This window comes from Labrus mixtus, chromosome 7 (genome assembly GCF_963584025.1).
Source record: "Labrus mixtus chromosome 7, fLabMix1.1, whole genome shotgun sequence".
In the NCBI taxonomy this organism is placed as follows: Eukaryota; Metazoa; Chordata; class Actinopteri; order Labriformes; family Labridae; genus Labrus; species Labrus mixtus.
The window spans coordinates 18,412,724-18,436,434 of NC_083618.1; the positions used below are offsets into that span (position 1 = coordinate 18,412,724).

General features: G+C 39.7%; 2 protein-coding genes across 2 annotated transcripts in view; both read right to left on the reverse strand.

Annotated features, from left to right (window-relative positions):
• Positions 1 to 23,711, reverse strand: part of LOC132978256 (troponin T, cardiac muscle-like) — a 162,113-nt gene that overhangs the window by 19,673 nt on the left and 118,729 nt on the right. The window lies entirely within an intron of this gene.
• Positions 941 to 6,274, reverse strand: csrp1b (cysteine and glycine-rich protein 1b). The gene is made up of 6 exons (XM_061043400.1): positions 6,108 to 6,274; positions 5,038 to 5,147; positions 2,896 to 3,064; positions 2,460 to 2,589; positions 2,235 to 2,328; positions 941 to 1,604 (listed from the first exon to the last, which is right to left on the reverse strand). Exons 2-6 carry the CDS (start codon positions 5,144 to 5,146, stop codon positions 1,528 to 1,530), a joined length of 579 nt encoding a protein of 192 aa, XP_060899383.1. The 5' UTR covers position 5,147; positions 6,108 to 6,274; the 3' UTR covers positions 941 to 1,527.

A 23,711-nucleotide genomic window follows, 5' to 3' on the forward strand; every position in this document is an offset into this window, starting at 1 on the left:
CTTTGAAGAAGAAATTTGATTCTCATATTTTTGCTCTTGTGTTTTTCGGTTTGGGAAGCACAGCAAGCTCTAACTCATCATTTGAAAGTTGACAGTAAATCTTGTCTTGCTACCTTTGCAAAGCTATGATTGGACAATTTGTGTTTGGGGGAGGGGCTTAGAAAACAACAGTTACATTTTTGATTGCAAGTAAATGATTATTATTTACAATGATAGCTAAGCAATGCAATTTATGCAAAAAATAAATAAATGCTGTTAAATTGATACATTAGCTGAAAATACAATCTATGGTATAATTTATTAGCTTTTAATTCTACATTTAAACAAACTGAATCATTTTACTTGATGACTTACTGTCAGATCAGGACACTCTGCTGCTCTCTAGTGGATAAAAGGCTAAAGGGACTTAAACTAGGCGGTGTTATTGTCATACTTGCTGCAGGACATTAAGAGCAAACGTTCAGTAATACATTTTAAGATGTATAAGGTCAGAGATTAATCAGGTTTTTGTTCCAGTTATTTACTATTATCCTCAACACGTGAAGGCTTTTGATCAGGCCCCTTTTAATATTTTGATCTTTGCATGGATTTCGGACCTATTTAGCCATTTATGTGACTCACACATGTTGCAGTCGGTGCCAAAACAAACAGCTGCAACCTAAACCACCACCACCACCACCACCATCATTCCAGCTGCCTGGCTCTCCGGTCAGGGTGCCAGCTCCTCGGTGCAGGCAGTGACGGCGCTGAGCACTGCGACTCCGTTGTTCACCACAACAGCTGGCATTTTGCTCTGTTTGACGATGATTAGAAGGAATAACAACACACCCACATGCACACATAAACACTGATTTCATCAGACCGGAGAAACAGGCAGAACAAAGACAACTGTGTAAAGCTCACAAAATTTGGCTTTGAAGGAAAAAAGAGAAAAGTTCAATTTTTGTATTTTTGCTTTTCCTGATATTTATTTTGTATGTCAGCAATAAAGCATATCTTGAAACAGTTTGTACAGCACTTGACATTTAAGGCAAAAAGAAAGGCTTTATTTTGAGTGTAACAGAAGCATGCTGTGAGGCTGTTTATTCAAAGCTGTCAGTCTTGACAAATGTAGATTTATTTTGTTCTTGCTCAGACAGACTCGGATATTAATCAAACTCGACATTTGTCAAACTCTGCTCTGTTCAATTAGCTGTGCAAATGTCTCTTCCCTTTCTTACCACAAAGTTTATAGCATGCTGTAAACCACTCGCATAAAGTTCACATCCAAACACAGAGTTAGAATTCAGTGAGTTGTTTTCTAACCAGTCTTAAAGTAGGACATCAGAATCCACATTCAAACGCAACATTCAGAGCAGAACCTCTCAGTGAACTGGGATAAAAAGCTGTGTTCATCTTTTCGGTCCTCTTTGCCTTCAGCTGGAGTGAAAGGGCAGCGTGAAATAGGTGCGATATCGACTGAAGGATCCTGGAGGCGATGTTATCGGAGCGCAGATGTCAGTCTCAGGTGAGATGAACCTTCAGGCTTTACTGCGAGTGAGCCAGAGTTCCTGCACCCTGACCGAAGCCGAAACCCTTGGGACCGAAGTTCTTTGCGTAGCAGCCTGTCAATGACATTACAGAGACTTAGAAACACACACTAGAGCTACAGTAACAAAAGGTTTAATACATTGAAATGATCAGAGACACAGTATCTGAACCTGTGAATGTTTCAGCCACATGCCTGATTATTCAAACCAGTCAATAAATACATATCCGGTGTTCAAATAGAATAAAAAAATAGAGAATACTAAATGGCAAAAGGGGAGAGGGGCCGCTGACCTATTGGTTCCGTCTTAAGTAATTTAAAGTAACTGCTTTTGCTCAGCTGGATGAAGAATAAATGTTTCTAGATTGTAGATGAACTGCTTACATCTATTAGTTATATCTGTTGCCACAAAAAGTTGCATGTACTCCTTTACATTAATGTTTAATGAATTCATTCATGTTTGATTTTGGGACTGCCAATATCTTTTTTTTTTCCATTGTTTATTTATCGTTTCTTGGTTGATCAACATATTAAGTGTTTGCTGTCAGCAAATATTGAAAATGTCCATAAAAATATCCTTAAGCCCAGAGGAACTCTTCATGGAGATTTTTTCTATGGCATGAAGGAAATGTTTGGTATTTTTGGCAATAGGTGATCAGAATAGTTTCTCCTTACTAATTGTCTTGCCTTTTTAATATAAACCGACCTTTACAGAAGATCTCTCCGTCTCTGTCAGCCACAGTCGTAGACTCGAGTCCTTTGCCGCACTTGGCACAGCGGAAGCAGCTTTTATGCCAGGACTGATGAGAGGGCAGAGAGCGTTGGTTCAACCACAGAAAGATTATACTCAGAAGAACTCACAAATCATCTCTTAATGTATTCTTAGGTTCAATTTTCTAAACACATAACGGTACACTAGTAAGTCTCTTACGTTGCCTCCTCCGATGACCTTCTCCGCTGCGTACACTGTTTTCTCACATCGAGGACAAACGTCTGATCCTCCTGGTTTCTGGGCAAACTTTGAAGCGTTGGGGTTAGTTGTAGGGCGATGAGGGGCTTGTCTGTCAAAATAAACAGAGCTTTATTATAGGAAGGAAAGAAACGAATCAGCTGTTCAACTTTATATAACATCAGGAATAGCAACTAATATACTGTAGTTCCTTTTTTGTTTCATCTCTCAGATAAGACTTTCCAGCATCTGAAAATGGAGATCGTTTTTACACATCGTTTAATTGAAACAGAATGTTAAATACAAATTACACATAACAGACATTCATTTAATTATAATCATATTAACTGCAGCCACATAATGCTTCATACTGTTCTCCATTTAAAAAGAAACAGGACTCAGGGGGTGTGTTGCTCACACTTCAGGCTTTATTCCCAGTCCTTCTCCCGTGTCCATACTCAGGGTGCCAGCTCCACCTCCGAAGCCGTAGCCTTTGGGCCCATATTTCTTGCCGTAGCATGACTTGCAGTAGATCTCATCCACATGAACGGCTACTGTTGTGCTGTCCAAATTCTTTTTACACACCACTTGCAACAAAAAAGGAGGATGAAAACAGTTAGACAAACAGATTCACTTTAATTTTCAACCTTGATTTCAGTACTGGCAATGGCCTTGTTAACAACCTAAAATGTTATCGATCGGAAACACTGATCAATGTCATAAATAATTGAATAGCCCCCTGTGATGTCCCTGGCCATGGTGTTTCGCCTGGTACTGTTGTTGTTATGTGTTTCAGGGTTTCGGCGTCATAGGGTGGTTGCGGGTGTCAGGCCTGCTGGTTGTTGGGAGACCCGCCCACCTACCTGTTGATTGCAGATGGGCTACACCTGAGTAGCAGGGTATATAAGCCAGGCTGCCACAGCTTTCTGGCCCCCTCTCCCTCGCAAACCAAGACTGACAACCTTCTGACATGGTGTATTTTGGGGTTTTGTATGGAATCAAATATACCTTATATGCAAGTTACTGTGTGGACCTCCATTGTCTGTTATGGCCTAGTCGAGCTGGTCGTAACACCACCTCATAAATTGCATTTTTCCATTACAGCGCTAACATAAACATAGTGAGGCTGCCACCATAGAAGGCTGTCTGAGCAGAAAAGAGGCTCTAATCTCAGATAATTTATCATGAGATGATAGAAAACAAACAACAACAGCAGTTTGGTGCTAACATAATGAAGATGCCAAAAAAACACAGTAAGCAGTTTCACAATGCCAGGACAGGCTTAGAGTTGAGCTGAGGCTAACTTTAGCGTAGCTGTTTTCTAGGTGAGAATTCCTTTTGTCTACCGATTCTTCTTTTATGGTACTGGTGTTGGAGGGGTACGAGATACTGGCCAGTATTCAAGTGTAGGTATTGAAATTGGTATTAGGTATAAAAAAATTCCTATTACTATTATTCTTAGGTAATGTTGGGTTAAATTAGGTTGCTTTGTTTGTATCCATAGGTTGATTTGGTTTCATTTCAATTAGGGATTCCAACTTCACTGTTTACATGGAGGCTAAATAAAGTGATCTAATTGTGACATCAAGTTAATGCGTCAAGCATTGAATCAGAATTAAAACATTCTGAACATGCAAAGAGCCAATTGCCCTGCGATCGTTAAACAGGGAGAGTGCATGAGGACCTTCAGACATGCACAGTAAGGATATTTAACACCAACCAGGATGAAACGATGGGATCAAGTGTGTACGTGGATAATGGTCGGAACAACGATCGGCGTAAACCGAAACTGAACTTTCTTTCAGAATGAGCCAGATTGGATCCGTCTTTTTTCGATTGAAGTGTTTACATAAAGCATTTTTATTCTGATCAAGCTCTTATTCCGATTAGCTGTGTCCATGTAAACATAGCTAGTGAGTGAGTCGTCCTCCTTGTCACACAATCAACAGCACAAGACATGATAGACAAAGTGACAACGATGATCAATACTTAAAGGGAACCATTGGTAAAAACGAGATTAAAATAAACAATCAGTAAAAAAGAGTTAAAGGACAGCAAGATACAATTTGCATGGATCCATAAATAGTCCATAAGTAATTTGCTTGTACAACATCAGTGCTGTGTACAGTAACCATGACTTCTATCTCCGTCTTAAGCTCACAACCATCTACAGCACATCATACGAAAACTCTCAAATATCTCTTGACATTTTTCACAGAAGTCTTGCTGTGACATTGCCGCAAACTATGAGTGACATTTCAAAGAAGAATATAGCAAATCCACTTCATGCCTCAGATAAATACTAGTCTGTGCTGTCGGGGGGAGGGAGTGTGTGTACCTTCATCTGCCATATAAGGAAGACCAATCCTTTATCACATGTTTCCACTGGATCCAAAAAAGGACTGAGACGTCTGAGTGAAACCCTGCAGACGCTCACTTTCATCCCCTGATGCCAAATATTTGAAATTCCATCCCGGCACTTCTTGTGATGTCAAAGTGTTTTATGAAGTGGGAGTCAGTGGAGGAATAAAGCAGATTACCTGAGAACTTTAATACTCACTGCAAAGAAAGCAGGATTTATGCCAGCTCTTCCCCTCACACTGCACTTCCTCGGCGAAGTAGACTGTTTTCTGGCAGCAGCCGCACTTATTTCCTCCTCCGAAAGGCATTCTGTGAGCGTACAGGAGAGCTGTGTGTACATTTTTCATTCACTGTATACACATCATAGCTCTTCTGTGGTAAATAAAGCAGACAGAGAACATCTGCAACACTTGAGGCTAGAAGCAACAATACCTATAAAAGGAGAGGTAACAGTTTGCTGTGTTGCACTGTACTTTCCTTCTCTCTTTGATACAGTGAACCAGCACATATCTAAAGAACCTTTCATGCCTGGTTGTAAAATGCAAAGTACCTGCTGGCACCAAACCACCTCGTACAGATAAAATGACATCAGTTCAAGTATTATATGTCTTTCTATGGTGATGATGACATCATGTTATGTTCAAGAGGCGTCAGCCAAAGGTTATCCTCCACACAATAGAAAGTCTGAAATCTACTTCATCACTCTGAATAAACAGGAAATTCCCTGAATTTAACTGTAATCGCCAATGTTAACAGTTTGACCTCAGACAAACCAGGATACATATGATTCAACTTTTATTCCTGAAATGATCTTAAAGAAAACAAAATGCAGAACACAGTTCTGGGGATAGTTTAGCAAAACTATTCAAGTTTTAAAAACCTCACTTGTGGTGTTTGCCGGGGTCAGTTCCACCTTTTTTTTTTTTTTTTAATTTCCAATGCCTTTCTTGCTGAGGTTTGGGAAACATGTCTGAGGAATAAACTTATTCCATACAAGACGAGCGGAAATGTAGGCCTCTTACAATAACATCATAGTTATTTAAATAAAAATAGCTTTGTCTTTAGATCTCAAGTATAGATCTTTGCTTTTAAGAGACATTATTATTAAGTTGCACTTATTGAACTTTCTTTTTGATTTAATAATTTAATTTCACAAATCAATTTAACATCCAAACATAAAATTACAACTTGACACTCTATAAAACTATAAAACTTAGCAGGTAATACATATTAAACTTCCTTCTGCCCTTAAAATGTAAACAACCCTACCTGTACTGAGCTGAGGTGAAGGACTTGTCCTCTCTGTGGGTGATAAGTTGTTTTAAGTGATGAGTTGTGAAGAGACTCTGGTCAGATGAGGAGAGGCAGAGGAACTCTGAGAGGACACCAGGCTGGACTGAAGGAGGAGGAGTCAGGAGACAGACAGAGAGGGAGAGAAGAAGAGAAAGACAGTGGGCCTTCTCAAAGCACTCCCTCCAGACTCAACTCTGTCTGACGTCATGCACACAGCTGAATGAAGTACCCTTCATTAAAGGGATGGTTGGTCATTTTCAAAGATGATTTTGAAAGTAGCATTCCCTCAGTGCTTTGTCTACACCTACCCCTGAATAGGAAGGAGACATCTGATTGGCTACAGACATTTCCCTGCTGAAAAAAATGCATTTGTGAATCTAACCACGGCAGGGGAGTCTCAAAAGTCCCACACACAAATGCAGTGAGGTTCACAAATGACAAACAGTTTGTAAATGCAGACTGAACAGTTTGTATATAAATGTAACAAGATATAAATGTGTTTTTTAAATATATATGTATATTATACATTTGTGGATTTCTATTGCATACATGCAAAACTATAAATATTTGTATGTGACTCAGAAGTACATTTGTGAATCTCATTTTTTTAATTTGTGGATTTGTTTTACATTTATATAGAATTAAATATATTTGTGTGTGCATTGAAATACATTTGTGAATCCTTCTGTGTGCATTTGTGAATATTGAGATTGATCTAACTCCATACACATCTGCCCCCCTAAAAAGAAAAAGAAAAAAAAAATTGCCTCTGTTGCAAGCAAGTTCACCACAGCATCTTGAAAAGAAAAAAAAATGGCAAAGTTCTCCCAATTATCCATAACATGCATTTAATAGCGGTTTCTCATTTGCAAATCTCTTGCAGTGTAAGACCCTCAGATAACATCAGGCCCCCTGGTGATGCTCTGCTCAGCTTCTACTGCAGCCATCTTTCCTTCCAGCTTGTTTCAGGGAATTACTTCCCCCCCCCTTCTGTCTGATCTTTAATAAGTGGAACACATGATTTGTTGGATTGAGCTCAGATGACTGATTTGGCAAGTTAGGAGCATTCCACTGTTAGGAACCCAGAAAGCTCCTTGGTTTCTTTTTGCATCCGTTTATTATTGTTGTCCTGCTGCAGCAATGTCATAAAAGTTTGGGGTACAATTAAGATTAAAGGTTAACAGATCCAACACTGTTCACCTAATATGGATGTGAGCCTCAAACAACCGTAAAGCTGGAAGTTCACCTTAACTTCGTGGTCAGAGAATACTGCCAAACTCGACTCGAAGGTCATTCTCTTTCAAAATGGCTCACTGGACTCACATTAAGTAATCACATTTGAAAGTACCATGTTATGTCAAGCTAGCAACAACCACCGTTTCCTTTCCCCACCAAGTGTTGGACTTCCTTTGCTCTTAACCATATCTGACATTTTGTCACGACAGCTCCTGCAGTGGATGTCTGTGCGGCCGCGTGTTTGTCCTCTCACTCAGTGACTGTGTGAGTTGTATGTTTGTACTCCCTGTTTTTAAAGGGGAAGCATTGATATCTCGTCTGATGCAAGAGGAAACACTGCTGCCTTAGAAGGTGTTCTGCTGAAAGCATGGAATGTCTAATCTCACTCTTTTGATTACTGGCTGTCTTCAGAGTCATTCTGGGTGGATTTGATCCAGCTGTGTGACTCATGGGGTCAGAACAATGATATCATTTGATATATACAGTATGTTGCATGTGTCCTATTTCCCTGTAATTGAAAAACAAACATCATAAACCTAACAGGAAAAATCTTACATGAATTGCTATTTGTTAACTTACTAAATCTTACTCTGGGACATTGCGCATAACCTTTCCTGGTCCGAGCGGCAACCTTAATGGCTGAATTACAAACAGGCCAACGAGATGCGCCAAATTGCACTTCCTCAAATGGCCACTTGAGGCTCACTCTTAAAGTGAGTATATTCCCTCTGAGCCCAGTTTCTTTGCCTTTATTGTAAAATACACATATGCAGTGGTAGATGCTCCGGCTTCAAGTGTGAATTAAAAGTGCTCATACTTCACTGCAATGTCCAATCCTTTGCCCACATGAGCCAATCAGTGGTCCTTCACTGGCGTACATGAGGAGTGATTGAACATGAGTAACCGCTGCATCTGCTGTCCACTTACAACAGATGGATGGACCTCCCGTGAAACTTAAAGCTATGTGATCGCACACTTCATAAATCATCATAAATATGATACATCACTCCTAATGGCATGTTTTTTTATTTTGTCTTATATTTTACATCATATTTATTTAGAATTTCCATATTAGGAGATTGTATTCATTTCTGTGTTGCTTTTTATTTTGCCTTATTTTTTTGTCGATTTTTGTTTTGTTTTGTTTAACGTGTAATACACTGCAGGCTGTACCATCTATCCCAGGTAGATCTGAAAGACAACAGATGGAACAAACTATAGCTTGCTTAGCTGTCTGTTGAAAATACATTAGACACATCTAGAAATATGCATCTGGGACTTTTTGTGGCTTTTTTTCTTTTTTGGTTTATGACCGTGATCCCAAAACGAAGGTACAAACCAAAGTGTGACCCACCATAACACACATATTCAAAGGTTGTGTTTTTATTTTGTATCTGAAAGATTTCTTGAATTTGCCGTCCTGTGATTAAAGAATTGGTTCAAGGTCTTTCAGGCATGACAAAGAAACACTTTAACCCTCAGAAAAAGTCAAATTCATCAAAAATTGTGTATTTTTACTTGAATTTGAAAAAATAATTCAGCCACACAACTGTAGTATTGGAGGACTTCTATGCGTTACCCTATACACTAAGAATACTTGAACATTGTATGGTTGGCATTTCCTGGTGCTCCTGTAAACTCTGACATTCAACACTCGTGCAGGGAGGGTTTCACCGTCTCTTGTGCTTTATCAGGGCACATCACACACGTGACCTTTACATGATGGATGGTCAGCTTTACTATGAATTCATCCTGCTGTCCACCAAATCAACTCCCAGCCTACAATACCATGTACTCTGGGTCTTCTTCTCCTCACTTCTTTTGATCTGTTGTGCTGCAAAAAAAAAAACATGGATGTTATCACTTCCTGCATGGCTCAGATGTCTTCCTATAAGAGGAGGCTCAGCAGAGGTGAAACTGATATGGAGACTGCAGTCGATACAATCCGGGAAGTAAAATCCAGCAGAGAGAGATGCTGCTCGATCTGCCACCCTCTCTCTCTCTCTCTCTCTCTCTCTCTCTCTCTGAGCCCTCCAGGCTCTGCACCATCATAGGAAGAGACAATGATGAACTCAAGAAGCCTATTTATAGCCAGCCATTGGCCAACACTAGCCCTCTGTTTATTCTCTGTGGACATCCGTCTTGGCTACTTGTGTAGTAAGCGCACATGTGATTATGCTCATGACTGAGAGGGAAAAATAGAGGAGAGGAGTGACTGAGTCTGAATGGATCCAATCCAGAGGAAGAGGAGAGGATAAGAGGAAAGGGAGATAAGAGGCAGGGACGAGGCTGGGCTCAAGTCCATCCATCTGAGTACAGAGGAGTGCTGACTGGAGTCTCATGGAGGAATTCAGCACTGTCTTTATTTTATTTTTTGGCATTTGACCTGACTTGAAGCCAGGACTCCTCTCCGGGTAATGGTCTCTCTTTTGGCAGCGTTTCTCACTGAAGCTTTGCCAAGTTGTCAGGTGAGGAGGAAGAGCTGGAGGAGGTGAGATGACTACACTGAGAGTGTGTTTGCATAGCAACGAGCTGCAAACGTGCATGTGTGTTTTTGGCTTGGTGTTCAAAGAGTTTAGTGTTAAATCTACCCTGGATGATACCCATGTTGTTGTTGTGTTATTTCTGCCAGAATTATTGCAGGTAATTTAAAATTTCCAAGTGCATGCTTTAACTTCACTGAGGAGCTGAAACCTTTGGTTGGTTTATACATTTTGCAGAAGAGTAATTAGTGAATATTTTATTTTATTTTATTTTCAAATTTTTTTAAAGTGGCCACTCAAAAAAAAAAGCAATATTAAACTTTTGAATTGTTTAAAATTATTAAAGAAATGGTTATTTTCATCTTCTACAACAGTACATATAGTTGGGTTTTAGAGTCGTGGCTGATGGGTAACAATACAAAATAGGAAGTCCCTCCCTCATGCTACAACTGTCTCATACAGTCAGATCAATGCTACATTTATGTTACATACGTTAAGACAATACATGTGACTTTGTACATTACAATATATTTTATTATTGTCTTTGCTGCATGCAATACACATTTGCACACTCATGGCAAAATCTTGCAGTTTCATGCACAAATTATACGTTTTTTTTTATAATAGCACCCTAGAAACATATATTATCCACATTTCATATAATATAGTATAAACATTTTTTTTTGACAGTAGGACAGTAGGAATATTGCTTTTTACTTGCTTTTTTCATTCTATTACTTTGTTCATCTATGAACAGACAATTCCCTCGTGTTTGTGTGAACATCCTCGGCAACAAACCATGATTCAGATTTGGATTTGTCAAATTCAGCTTGAGTTGGCTTGATGATCACTTTTTACTTTCTCCTTGCTTATTTATTGACAATTTACTCCTGAAAGGAATGTGCAGATTTAGCGATGATTACATTAAATTGTTATATGTAGCTCTATTTGTAATATACTCTATTCAGTATATGTGGTTAATGGTGTCGCACTGACCAGACAACAGGCTATTAATAAAGCAACTCGTTTGTCTGAATTAAACTTTGAATCTCTGAGGCTTTCTTTGAGGCTCTTATTCTTCTTTTTGCATTTCAAACATTGTACCCACCCAGAAAGGTTTGAGACATTTCAGAAAATTTATTTTAATGGCAAAATGAAAATATATCGCAAATTAAAAACATTCCAGTCAGGAAATGAGATAATTGTGTTTGGAGCAGATGGACTTTGGCAGGATGTCTGAGCTGGACGACCCTCTTTGGTTGATCTAACACGCAGCAGTTTGATGTTCCTCTGAGTTTAACATGCTCCATGCTGACTCCTGCTCTGCCTGCACGCACGCCTGCATACATGCACGCTCTGCGGTGATTAGAAGAGGAGATGTAGTTTCATAAATTAGTCAGCAGGGGTCACATACAGGCAGGCAATGTGTGAGTGATGCTGCTGAGACACACCCTGATTTATCTCTCCTGCTGCTGCTTTTTATGGTGTGTGTGTTAGGTGCTTTAAGCTGTTGTGATGCAAAAGGCAGCAAGGCTTTGTAGTGTGAAGTGCACAGTTAATAAGCTATGAGAGTAGGATGAGGCATGAAGGACTCTGATATTAATTCAAGTCACTTGTGCTGTTTGTACCTGCTTGAATTTTTATCTCTGCACCTTTAATTAGGCTGTGATTATCCCATCCCTGTGCTAGGGATCTAAAAATGTTGATAGCATATTGTATCCTTCAAGGTCAAACAGAATGTGAGTACAGTGTGTGTCTGTGTGTGTGTGCGTGCAGATTAACTACTTATTTCTGAGTATTTCTCTGTCCAGCCAGTTCACATCTTCGACTATAATCCTCACTCATCTTCGGTCTCCGACTCAACACAGATGATGCACGGCTCTAATTTCCAAACTGCCTCGAGTCTATAATCGCTCCTCATGAACTTCAGTCATCCTGCAGAGCGATTTAACTTCAAAGAGGAAGAATTTGTTCAAGTGAGCACAAGGGAGTCTGACACAACCCACCATGACACGACCCTGTTGCATTGCATCTTAACACCAGCGTGCGTGTGGTGTCATAGCTCTAGGCACAAACTAAATTTGGTCATGATCCACCACATTTCTTTGACCTGCTCATATTCTTGCCCTGTGAGTTTTTTTGTGTGTCATTTTTGCAATATTTGGTCTCGCACGGAGGGAACATTTTTGTAATCCCCTCCTCAAAGATTTAATGACTAAAAGTGTGTTTGACCCCATGCTGCCACCATGTCATCCCTCGTGTCGCTCTTTTTTCCTCCTGAGCTGACACCTCTGAGTCTGCCTCCTCTGGCCCAGATTTTCCCTCTGAGGGTCGTGCTGAGCCAAGCCCGAGCCCTGCAGGCGGCCAACTACAAACATGCAGTGACAATTCAAATCAGTCCAGTTCACTGGCTCTGGCTGTGACTCAGGACACTGAGCGCCAGGCAGAAGAGATGCATACACAACCAGCCAAGCTGCACAGTGACAGATAGGACAGAAAAAGAGCAGGCAGTTTTAGGAGTGTTTCACCTGGTTTATGGCCCAGTTTTAGCTCAGCACTTTTGTTCAGGGAGGCTTGGACTGGAGCAGCGCCAGGTCCATTTGCAAGCTGAAGTAGTCTGATGTACAGGCACCAACCGCAGCAGAGGATCCGTCAGGAGTATTGTTATGCAAGCAGGAAGGGAGCAGTCCTACTTTGATCCAGACATCGGACGGAGGCAGGAATGCTCCCGTCCTCTGTGGTGTTTGAGTTGCTGTTCGCTGTCCCATCTGGGGATTCTAGCATCGGACACTGCAATGAGGCACAGGGCTCAGAGCAGCCACTCTCCACAATAAAAGCGTGAGAGGAATGGACTAATGCACAACTGAAGATAACCATCACTCAGCTCGGATCTTTCATCACTAAGTGGTCTCAGCTTCCGTTGCACTTGTTTTCATGTCACCACGATTTCAGTCAGCCTCATTTTAGGTAAGTTTGCTTTGCTGATTACTTTGTAAAAAACACAACATCTGATAGAATTCATGACATTTAAGTTGGACTAGACAGGGAGACTAGATTTTTTTTTTTAGTAGAACTGGATTTTGAAGATTTTGTTTTGGAACTTTTGGTTTGCATTGATTTTGGTGCCCCCTGTGGACCAAGCAGTACCTATTATCTCTTTGCTGATCTTTTCCTGCTCATGTGCAAGTTTTTTTTTTTTTCTGATGGAGATTCTCATCCTGCTTTCTTTTAACAGTCAGTCATATCACTCATTGGGAATTTCTGCTGTGGAAAAATCTGAACTAAGGCTGTATAAGCAGCGTGCTGCTAATCTCCTTGTCTGACACCTACCCTGCAGCATCGCTTACAAGCAGTAAAAAATGAATATATAGAAAGGACCATTCTTATCCCTGATGGTCCTGTTTGCTTTTGGAGGTCACAAAGATGCATCAGTATTAATTTTTAATCTGTTTCATAACCAGATTAAAACTCCTCACAGATGCTTTAAATCACTGTATTGATCTAAACTTTCCATTCACATTAATGACCTTGTCAAAAGCAGCTGGGATATGCACAACAAAGTGCATGAGACTGGGATGTTTGCAAAGCATGGTTGAACTTGGCAGTGCACAGGACTTCAATAATAACCATCGGTGTGCTATGGCTGAGATGTTTCTCTCACATGTATGACTGTAGGCACAGAGGGAGGCCTGAAGGAAAAAGCACACAGTCAGGCTGCAGGACTAATTCCTGCAAAGGCAATGCAGTCTCATGCTGGACTTTTTATCGTCCTGCCATGGGACAGAGAGTCATGTGCTTAGTAATTGTCTGGGATGTACTGCTGACTCATAGTAGTGTGTGTATTTGTGTGTGCTACAGGCTACCACTGCATCACACTACACTCATCTTCTTGGTTTACACTGCGATACTGTGATCATTCATGAAGTGCTGTTTGATGTCCTCATTAAAGAGTGAATCAGCAAGAGCTGTTCATTCAGAATAATGTCTGTGGAATTTGAGGCTTAATAAGTCTCTTGAAAACTCCTTATATAATCAAACTTATGCATGCATTAGAGGTGGGGAGTTGCGGCACAATAACTGTTTCGCTGCTGTTTTTAATGGCCTACTTTGGGGAAAACAAACACACTTTCCTGTAACACCTCCTTTTGTGTAAAGCTGCCTGCAGTAACCAATCTTTTTGTCTTTGAAAATGATAATGTGACATGAAGTTAATATCTGTTCTCAAAGTGAAAATCATTCTTTTCTGACTCTCATTCTCCTCTATGGATTGGTTTAGCATTTTCTGCTAATTGTTTTGCATATACTGTATTAATAGTTCAGTTTACAGCTCTTTCAAATCATCCTTTCAGATACCAGTGATATTTTCATTAAAATGGATCTCAGACACTCTGTCACATCCTGTCACATCAAATGGCTTACATTCAAAGTGAACCATAGTAGTTGATGCAATTAAAGGGGAAATGTATCAACTAAATGTCAAGATATTTCCTTCAGAGATTGGCAGAGAAAAAAGCAAAGTGAAAACATACTAAATATACATTTTTGTATTTTAATTTCACTTTCACAACTCAAGTGGATCCTGAGGATACCAACATTTTGTACATTAGGATTTTACAAGTTGACAAATTGTCTAAATAGAAAGAGAGAGACTAATATAGACTAAATAGAAATAGAGACTAATCAAAAATCATTTATTCAAATAAACTGCACAAGAACCTTTAACTCACATGCCTCAAACATGTTTGAGCAAAATGTAATTTACACATATAATAATTTTAGAGTTTGCCCCATGTTCCATCTGTTAATATGGAGGAGGCGGGGTTTATCACCTATACTGCAGCCAGTCAGCAGGGGGTGCTGTAAATCTTTTTTGCTTCACTGCTTGGATGATCTTGTGTTGTTTATTCTTTATATAGACTCTGGAACAAATTCAGATATTCTTGAGGTATTCTGTTTACCATGTTGGTTTAGCATGTTAGCATGTTAGCACCCAGATGAAGAATCAGGGGAACCCCAGAGAGTTGTAAGCAATACATTCATCCTGGTAAAGAAAAACTTCCCTTCTACAACACATTCTGGTTGATCCCGAGTGAATTAAAGCTCAAAACCAGCTTTAGTGTAGGCTTATTATCTGTGCACTATAATGCATACAGCCCAGACCATACAGTAATTCAATTTTACATTCAGAGTCAATGCATGGCTCTGGAAACACCACTAATGGGGGGGTCATGTCATTTCCAATAAAACAGACCTACTACTGTACGTGTGCAACGTGCTGCACTTTTGAACTTATTTTACTTCAGTGTCAATCTTGATTAAAATACGACAACATAAATACTGTCCTGTGGTTAGACAACCTTTTATGATGTTGGGGAAAAATGCTGCAGAGGGCATCATTTTCTCTATACACTAAAGTCTGCATGATGTTCAGGACACATGCTTTATAGCTTTCATCCCATCATTCCTTCAAAGACGAACCAACCACTGCAGGCCTTGTGGTCATGCTGACAAACTGCACTGTAATTCCAGCTGATTTTAAATTACACTTATCATCAAAATAATTATGATGATTATATCTTGAATTCAAATGTATGCATGGGGATTTTATGAATGCATGCATGGGGATTTTTTTATGATAGGATGTATTCAAATACCACTGAGCAGACTTTTCAAAGGCTGATTTTTTTTTGTTCCCTTGTAAATGCCACGTCTCTCTGTGTCTTTCTCTCTCTCTCTGTGTGTGTGTGTGTGTGTGTGTGTGTGTGTGTGTGTGTGTGTGTGTGTGTGTGTGTGTGTGTGTGTGTGTGTGTGTGTGTGTGTGTGTGTGTGTGTGTGTGTGTGTGTGTGTGTGTGTGTGTGTGTGTGTGTGTGTGTGTGTGTGTGTGTGTGTGTGTGTGTGTGTGTGTGTGTGTGTGTGTGTGTGTGTGTGTGTCGGTCGTTTGGAGGGTCTAGTCCGCAGACACGCTCCAGTGGCAGGCATGTTCCACCTTGGCTAACCCAAAATGGCATGTGTTCTGGCACTAGAAAAAAAGACATGGTACATATTTGATATGCTCCCTGTAAATCTGTTACACAACATTGAGTGTTCAGTGAAAGAGATTTGTCAAAGATCAGATACAACATTTGACACGAGGGGAAGATGATTCCTTCTGTGTATGCAGGGATGCAGGTCGGGCTTGATCTTAGTTTTGACTGCAGGTGTCATCAATCTCACCTCCTCTGGAGTAAATGAGACTCAAGCAGCATGATTGAACAAAGAAAAAAAAAACTTCCCTTCTTAAGTCCAAACATATTAAAGAAATATAAAATGTAAACATACATTTTTCTTTAACTTTAAATAGAAAAAACAACAACTTTAAAACAAATAGTAGTTTAAGTCATTTTTAAGTACTTTTAGTGGACAAAATTCTCTACATATTTTTTACAAAAACATTGACTCCTGAGTGAGAAGAATGTGCCCCTTCCTCTCGGCCTTATCAAAAATAATCTTCATTGAAGCATTACAGACGCTACCCCTAATTTGACTTTAACTGCAGTTACTAAATCAAGTGCTGCTCTACGGTCTTAAGTCTTAAGGCTACAATTTATGTCACAGTTGAGGGACATGTTGCAGCCACAGCACCTCCCCGCAGAACTGACATTTCAGAGCAGCTTTCCACGCAGTGAACTGAAGACGACTTCAACCTGACGTCGACTGAAGAACAAACAAGGCTCAGGGTGGTAACACTGTGTAGATGAGTTGGTGGTTGAATCTCTCGTGCCAGAGATTTAGAGGTTTGACAGACTCTTCCACCTGACTGTGTGACCTTAAACATGTGGCAGTCATTATGGAGATCCTGTGCTGTTTGTATTTTCAGATCTCTCTTCCACCTCGTGGTGGCAGGTCTAAGGGTGGGACAGGGAGAGGTTCACATCAATGAAACATGTGCCCCTCTAAATGAAACACTTGTACTTATTTGAGTGGCCTTTAGTGACCAGTTTAAAGACACGCTGGACGTCCTGGGTTTGACCTGTTCAGTAGAATTTAATCAAGATTGTTGTGAAACTTTGCTCACATGTCAATGACCCAGGGGGAAATTTGATTTAGGTTTAAGTTTTTTATTTTAGCCATGTCCAATGCTTCAAGACTTTGCTGTTACATGTTATAACTTACAACTCCAGGTTATTAATAGATTACATTTTTTTTTTTTTTACAGTATAAGAAAGCTTCTTTACATCCATCTAGTACCAAGTGTTTCCTTACATTCTGTAACCTCAGTAATGAAACCATTATTCCAATTCTTGCACTTGTCATGCTCAATCTACTCATTCTCTTCTCTCCTGCATACTGCTGTTAACATTTGTTTGTTTATGCTTTGTGTTGGAGTTTGATACTCATTCATCCACACCCACACTCTCATCATTGCATACGCACTGACCTCCTCACAAGCATAACACTATGTAGTTTAATAATGTAATTAAACAACGTTGAATAATGTTGCCGACTATGTGTGGTCTCCCTCTTTTGTCACTGCTCTGTTGAGCCAGGTTGTGACACTTTTCTCTCATTAAAAGACGGGATTCATTCGCTCCCTAAAATGCAGTTCCGCTGTGTGAAAGAGCGAGCTCAGTGGTGCCACTGAGAGCCATATGCATGCAGGTTTCCACTCCAATCGTTTAAGCTGTTTCACTAATTGAATCCTGCGCTCATGGCTGAAGGTTTTCTTAATAGAAGGAATTGTTTTCAAATGAGTGGAAAGCAGCACACATGTCTGTTCAGCATATTATTATGTAATAGCATCCTGGAATACGATTTATTTCCATATTTCCACCCACAGTGCTTCTGTAGCTGAAAAAAGAAAAGTCCTGTATAATTTAGTCTGCTGCTGCTGCTGATACAAGCTGACAGTGACGACAGCTTTCAGGACTGCGAGGAGCAGATTCTCAACAGGTCAAACAAACCGACTTTGACTGAAGCAGCTGAGACAACGACCTCTCTCAGACTGTGTGCGACAGATTTTAGCAGTCAAATCTCAATATTGATATTTTCTACTTTCAGGAAGTGTGTTGTCAAAACCTGAAGACGTCTTTTACACAATAAGGCTTAAATAAAAATGTGTTCTTGTTAAAGATATCGGGCCACATATCTCTGTCCAAATTTAACCTGTTTCAGATACAGCAGGAGCCAAGTCCGTTTTTTTACATGTCCGAATCCTGACCGAGATCGATCGACGCAGTTAAAATAAGCCAGAGCACTGAGTTGGTGATAGTGTCATGCAGTTGACGTTTCCATGGTAACAGCTTGTTCTTTACACATGAATGGAGCTTAAAAATTACTGTTTTCATTTGGCCGTATATAAATAGTTTAAACAAACATCAGGGGATGTGTGATCAGCTGTTTCTTACAGACGGTTACACCACATAAGTCTGTGTTTAACACTAAAAATACTTTAGTACTAATTCAAACTTTATACATAACATAATCCAACATTTGAGGGTTATTTGGAGTTGTTGTAGAGCGTCCATTGTGGATGGCTTAAGCTAGTCCGACCCGTCTGGTTGATGGTTCATCCAGCAATGCTAAAGTTAAGTTCACTTTGCTGTTAAACTCTTTGGAATATAAAAAACGTATTATGATTGACCTCAGATATATCATTTGTACTTAGCCTATGAAATTAAAAACCTTTTATTTACAGTTTTTGAGTTATTCCAGTTGACTTTGGTCACCATTTAAATGTTTTCAATAAAATCTAGATGCTCACAGTTTTACCTGCTGCAGTCTCTTTCTGTGAGCCTCTGGGATGAAAGTGAAAAATCTTGTTTTATTTGCTTATGCATGAATTTAATAACTTGTGCTATTTTGGGTTTAGTGTCTGCACAGTTTGAAGAGTTAGCAGGTTTATTTCCGATGCATTTCTCTTCTCCTACCTGTTCTATTGACCCAGTTCGCAGACTGACGGTCCAGCACAGAAAACTGCCCACACTTTGACTCATCACAGTGCTGCAGTATATGCTGAGCAGAGCGCCTTCATGTTTCTACGTGAGCTCCAGTTCAACTCCGAGAACTGTGTCAGTTGCATAACAGCAGCAGAACTGCAGAGGCAGGTTGTTTCAGAGCACACATGGGAATCTACCATACAACATCATGCGCTGCCTATGATCCATTTTCTGATCCTTCTGAGGCTGTGTCTACTTTAGTTTCAGGTTAAAATAAATAATTTATGTCAGAGCAGAAGTGCAACCTGCAGTATTTGAAACAGCCTCATTGACCCTGCTTGGCTTTAAAGGTACAATATGTAGAGTTTTCCACTAAAATATCAAAATGAATCCTTAATTTTGTAGCTGTAAAGCCCCATGTCTCTCATGACGGCCACCATGATAGAGCCGCCATGACAGACAACATGTTTATCGTTGCCATGGAAACACTGGATGTCATGTCAAAGACCGCTGAATGAGGAAGCGGGAACTGCCACTGAAAGCTGATGTGCTCTTGCTGTATGTGGTGCTGTGATTAACAACTTCATGTACATCATACTTGGATTCATTAGCTCATCTGTCAACGTATTATTTTTCTTTGTCTGTCTTCTAGGTGTGTTTACTTCTGCTTCAACATTCCCGTTTTGAATCAAGAAGGTGCTTAACTTGCTTCTACCCTGTTAGTACGAATCACTTCTTCAGCAAGTGACGTCAAACAAGGAAATCCAAAAGTAGATGGCGCCCTCTGCTTGTTAGAAAAGAGTATTGTAAAAAGTCACATCGATTTAAATTGTCCATATGTTTATAGATTTTGAAATGTATTTTTCCATCTCTAGTTCCACAGCAAGGACAAGTTTATGATTTCAAGGTACTAATTCTTTTTTAGTTTATTTTATTAATTTTTTTGAGCTTCATTGATAGGACAGATGAAGCGCAACCGGAAATGTAAACCAGGGAAAGTAAAGCTTTTTGTATGTTGGGCGCCTGCTCTACTGACCAAACTAAAGCGGCGCATGGATGACGTTTTTAAATACCACAGTAGGAAAAACAGGTGTAAGAATTACAATATGCTTTATTTGGAACATGCTGGAGGCATTGTCCGTTTTATTTGTAATACCTGTACATTTTCATATATGTTGAAAAAGCTATTAGAGGCTGACCAGGACAACTTTGGTGTAATTTCTAAACCTTTTAGTGTTGTCAAACTGTACCCGCAGGAAATATCTGCCTGATGTTGAATCTTTAAAGGGTGTTGTTGATGATGTCATGGCCCTAATGACCATGTTTAATCACTTAATGTGACTTACGAGAGATAAATCCTTGTAATGGTCCAACAGATTATCTCAGCCGCCTAAATGTTTGCTCTAATCTCCTGTGCCACAAAAAGCACAGTGGGCTGTCATTTAAATAAATAAAAAAAACAATATGTTAGTGTTTAAGGGTTAAGGGTTTTATGGTAATCTCTGACAAACAGATGTTTGTGTGCAAACATGAGAAAGATGGATGAAGCAGCATGTTTGTTAGTGATGACAGGACAGAAAAAGAAACTCCTTTTACTTCATGCACATGCCTTTTTATAAGTGAGCACAGTGAAGGAGAGTGTTGCTGCAGTGTGTAGAAATCTGATTACGTGTGATGGACGAGGAGGGCGAGTGAGACTGAGAGAGAGAGACAATACAATTAGGAAGAAATGTAACTCCACAGCAGGAAACTCACACTTTAAAACATGCTGCTGTAATGATATCATCCAAAACTGTGAGACAACTTAAGAACATGTTTGTTTGTTAAAAACAATAATAATAAAGCCATCCTTTCTAAAAATACAAAAACAAACAAATACATGAATAAGTAACAGTACATGTACTGTTACAGTAACAGTAATATGTAATTTCGGTAGAGAAATGTTAAAGTTGGAGAAATGTACAGATTCTGTGTTAGCTGTTCATAACTCTAAACACAAACTGTCCTCAGAGGAAAATTTGATCCCTGTAACCCTGTTTGAAAATAAAATGATACGTGAGAAGTTATGGTGGGGGGCCCGTATCAGTGAAACCTTTGACTCTCCTGGTAGCTTTTTTAGCTCCAAACAGTGTTCCAGGGACCCATTTTTTCCTTTGGATAAAGTTTGTGTTTTTAGTTCAGAAAATATAGCATAGAATTGTTTGACTTCTCAAACTTTCAGCACCAAAACTACATAGTGCACTTTTAATGGTTTTGATTAATGTGTTTGTTTATGTACTTTATTTGGACACTAGGTGGTGATAATCAATAGTGTGGGTTATCGGTCCGGTGGTATTGTCAGGTGATTATAGGTCAGGGGTGAACAGGAAGTTGGTGGCATTGGTGATGGGAACATACCGCTCTTACCAAACATGTATAAATGAACGAGAGTGAACATTTATAATCTAGGCAACAATCATCAAATCATCATCACGGTTTGTCTGCTTCATCTTTTACAAAACATGGAAACTTCACCCAAAGTACATTTATTTTGGACATCGGTTTATTTTTTGGAGTTGCGTCTACACCTTTCCATACACCTACAGTATGCAAGTGACTAAAAGTATGGCAAGAACATTGGGACATTAGGTCGTCACTATGAAGTCCGTTCTATGCTTTTGTCGAGGAGGAACAGAGTTTCAGCTGTTGGTGTGACACGGTGATCCACTACAGTCTGACTTTAATGTAGTTTGACATTTAGCTCGCTGCCTGGCAGGTTAACAAGAACATGACAGAAATATGATGAAGAGAAAGCAGCTGTGTACACACATTACGCCTGAAACCTTATAAAGAAACCTTATTACATTCACATTCATTCACACGTCTGCTGATTGATTTATTGAATGTTTAGTTCTGTTTTAGTTGGGGATTTCAAAGCAACGCTAAATTGCCAAAGTCTGAACTATTTTCAACACATGTCCTTAGTGTTTGTATTTTATTAATAACATTTTTCTCTGTTTGCCTATTTATACGTTGCACACAAGTTTTGTTTCTTCACAAACTCTCTCCAGGCCTCGGGCGGTCAAGAGAAGTAACTACAAGTGACAGACTCTTGAGGGTCGTTGCAGTTAAAACAGTTCGTACAAAAAAAATGTTTTCATGTTGTCCACAGATTTTATTTACCGTGCTCAGTGCAATACAAGTGGTGCACTGTATGTTCATTTCATACACAACCGGAAACAATTAACAAAACAGTGAGAATGTACAGTCATGCTTCACACCCGTTTCTGCCCTCACTGTTAACATTTATGTATTTTTGGCCGTAGCTAATGTGAAGTAAAAATGTGTAATTGTTTCATTGTTAATACATCAACTTGTTAAGAGAAGTATGGCTTGAAGGGAGAGCTAGTCAAGGTTATGTTGTAAGCTTCTGGTGCATTCCATCAGAGGTCAGATGTCGATGCTGGGAATGACATCACACCTGAGTTGATCGCATTCAAGTTAGTGGGCAACAAGTCAAACAAGTAACAAGAAGGCATCTAGTACAACACAAAAAGTCATAGTTTGCAGGCGAAAGTAACATGACAACATATCCAGAGATAGAATTTTCTCAATACTATCGATGTGATCGAGGTAATTACACGAAAACAAGAATAAGTTTCCCATAAAAAACATTAATGTACAGCTTAAACTTTACTGTTGATGCGCATAGCAGCCACGTTGGATTTTAGTCCCGGCCTACTGAAGTTAGAGTTTCCAAGTCGGAATGACGTATCAGACAGGCAATTTGGAATTTCCGACTTCCTAGGTCAAATGGAAAGCTCCATTAAAATGCATTTGCAACAGTCAGCTAACATACAAAAGTGAAGTCCAGAATTCTTATCATAATTCACTGGATTTACTGCAGAGTACATTTCTTATTCTATTAAACAGGTAGATAAAACAAAGAAAGTTAACAGTCATGATATAAAGGGAAAAAAAGAAAAGAAAGGAAAACCAAAGCATAACAAGAAAATGACTGTAGCTTTGATATTGTAGCTTTCTTGTGTTCAGAGTGACTCAAACCGCTGACAAACATTTGTGCTGGAGGCAAAACCTCAACACAAAGTGCATCTTTGGATCCGTCACAAACAATGCCAACACCAAGTCTGGACTAGTATCACCTACAGTGAGCCTTCAGCCAAATGTAAGCAGAGCTGTGCTTAACTTCAGTCCACTGTCATGCTCTTCATGAGACCCCCCCCCAAATGTGTTATTCCCAACACAACTCCTCTCTGACTGGGCGAGGACACGAGGAAGCGGTGAAATCAGGAATCTGGGACTTGGTGCTAAATATAAAAATGAGATCAGGGCCCTTATTGAAAACCTAGATAGTAAGACAATCGTGGAAATTGAGTTATGTGGATAATGATGCACTCGTTCAACTCTATTATCTGATGGTTCTCGGTTAGAATGAGGAGAAAGTGGAGCATATATCTGCAAGTGGTAGGAAACATTTACTTTTTTTTTTTTATAAGGTGACACTTCATCAGACAACATTTGGCACAAAAAATAATTACAGAGGACATCTGAAGCCCTGATATGGTTCGATGATAATGGTGATGTTGCAGATTTGGTTGACTGCATTTTAAGACGGTCAACTTTCTTTCTTGAAAATGGATTTCTAGCATTTGGAAAATAGGCTCTTTCAATCTCTTGTGACCCGTTTGCACTGCAGTTTTTCGAGAGTCAACTGAGCCTCTGTCGCCATGTTGTCGGTCAGTACGAGTATCTTTAGTTTTTGCCCTCAGGCTGATTATAGGTTAGGAGGTCTGTAGCAGCTTCAGCTCGTCGTACCGCCAGCTGCATGCTTTGATGGTGGCATGTTGAAAGGCTGAGATGTCACAAAGAAGCTCATACAGACTGTCACAGAAACACGAGCCCCCGGGGGGGAAACTATAGCATGATGTCACGAGGAAGATCGAAG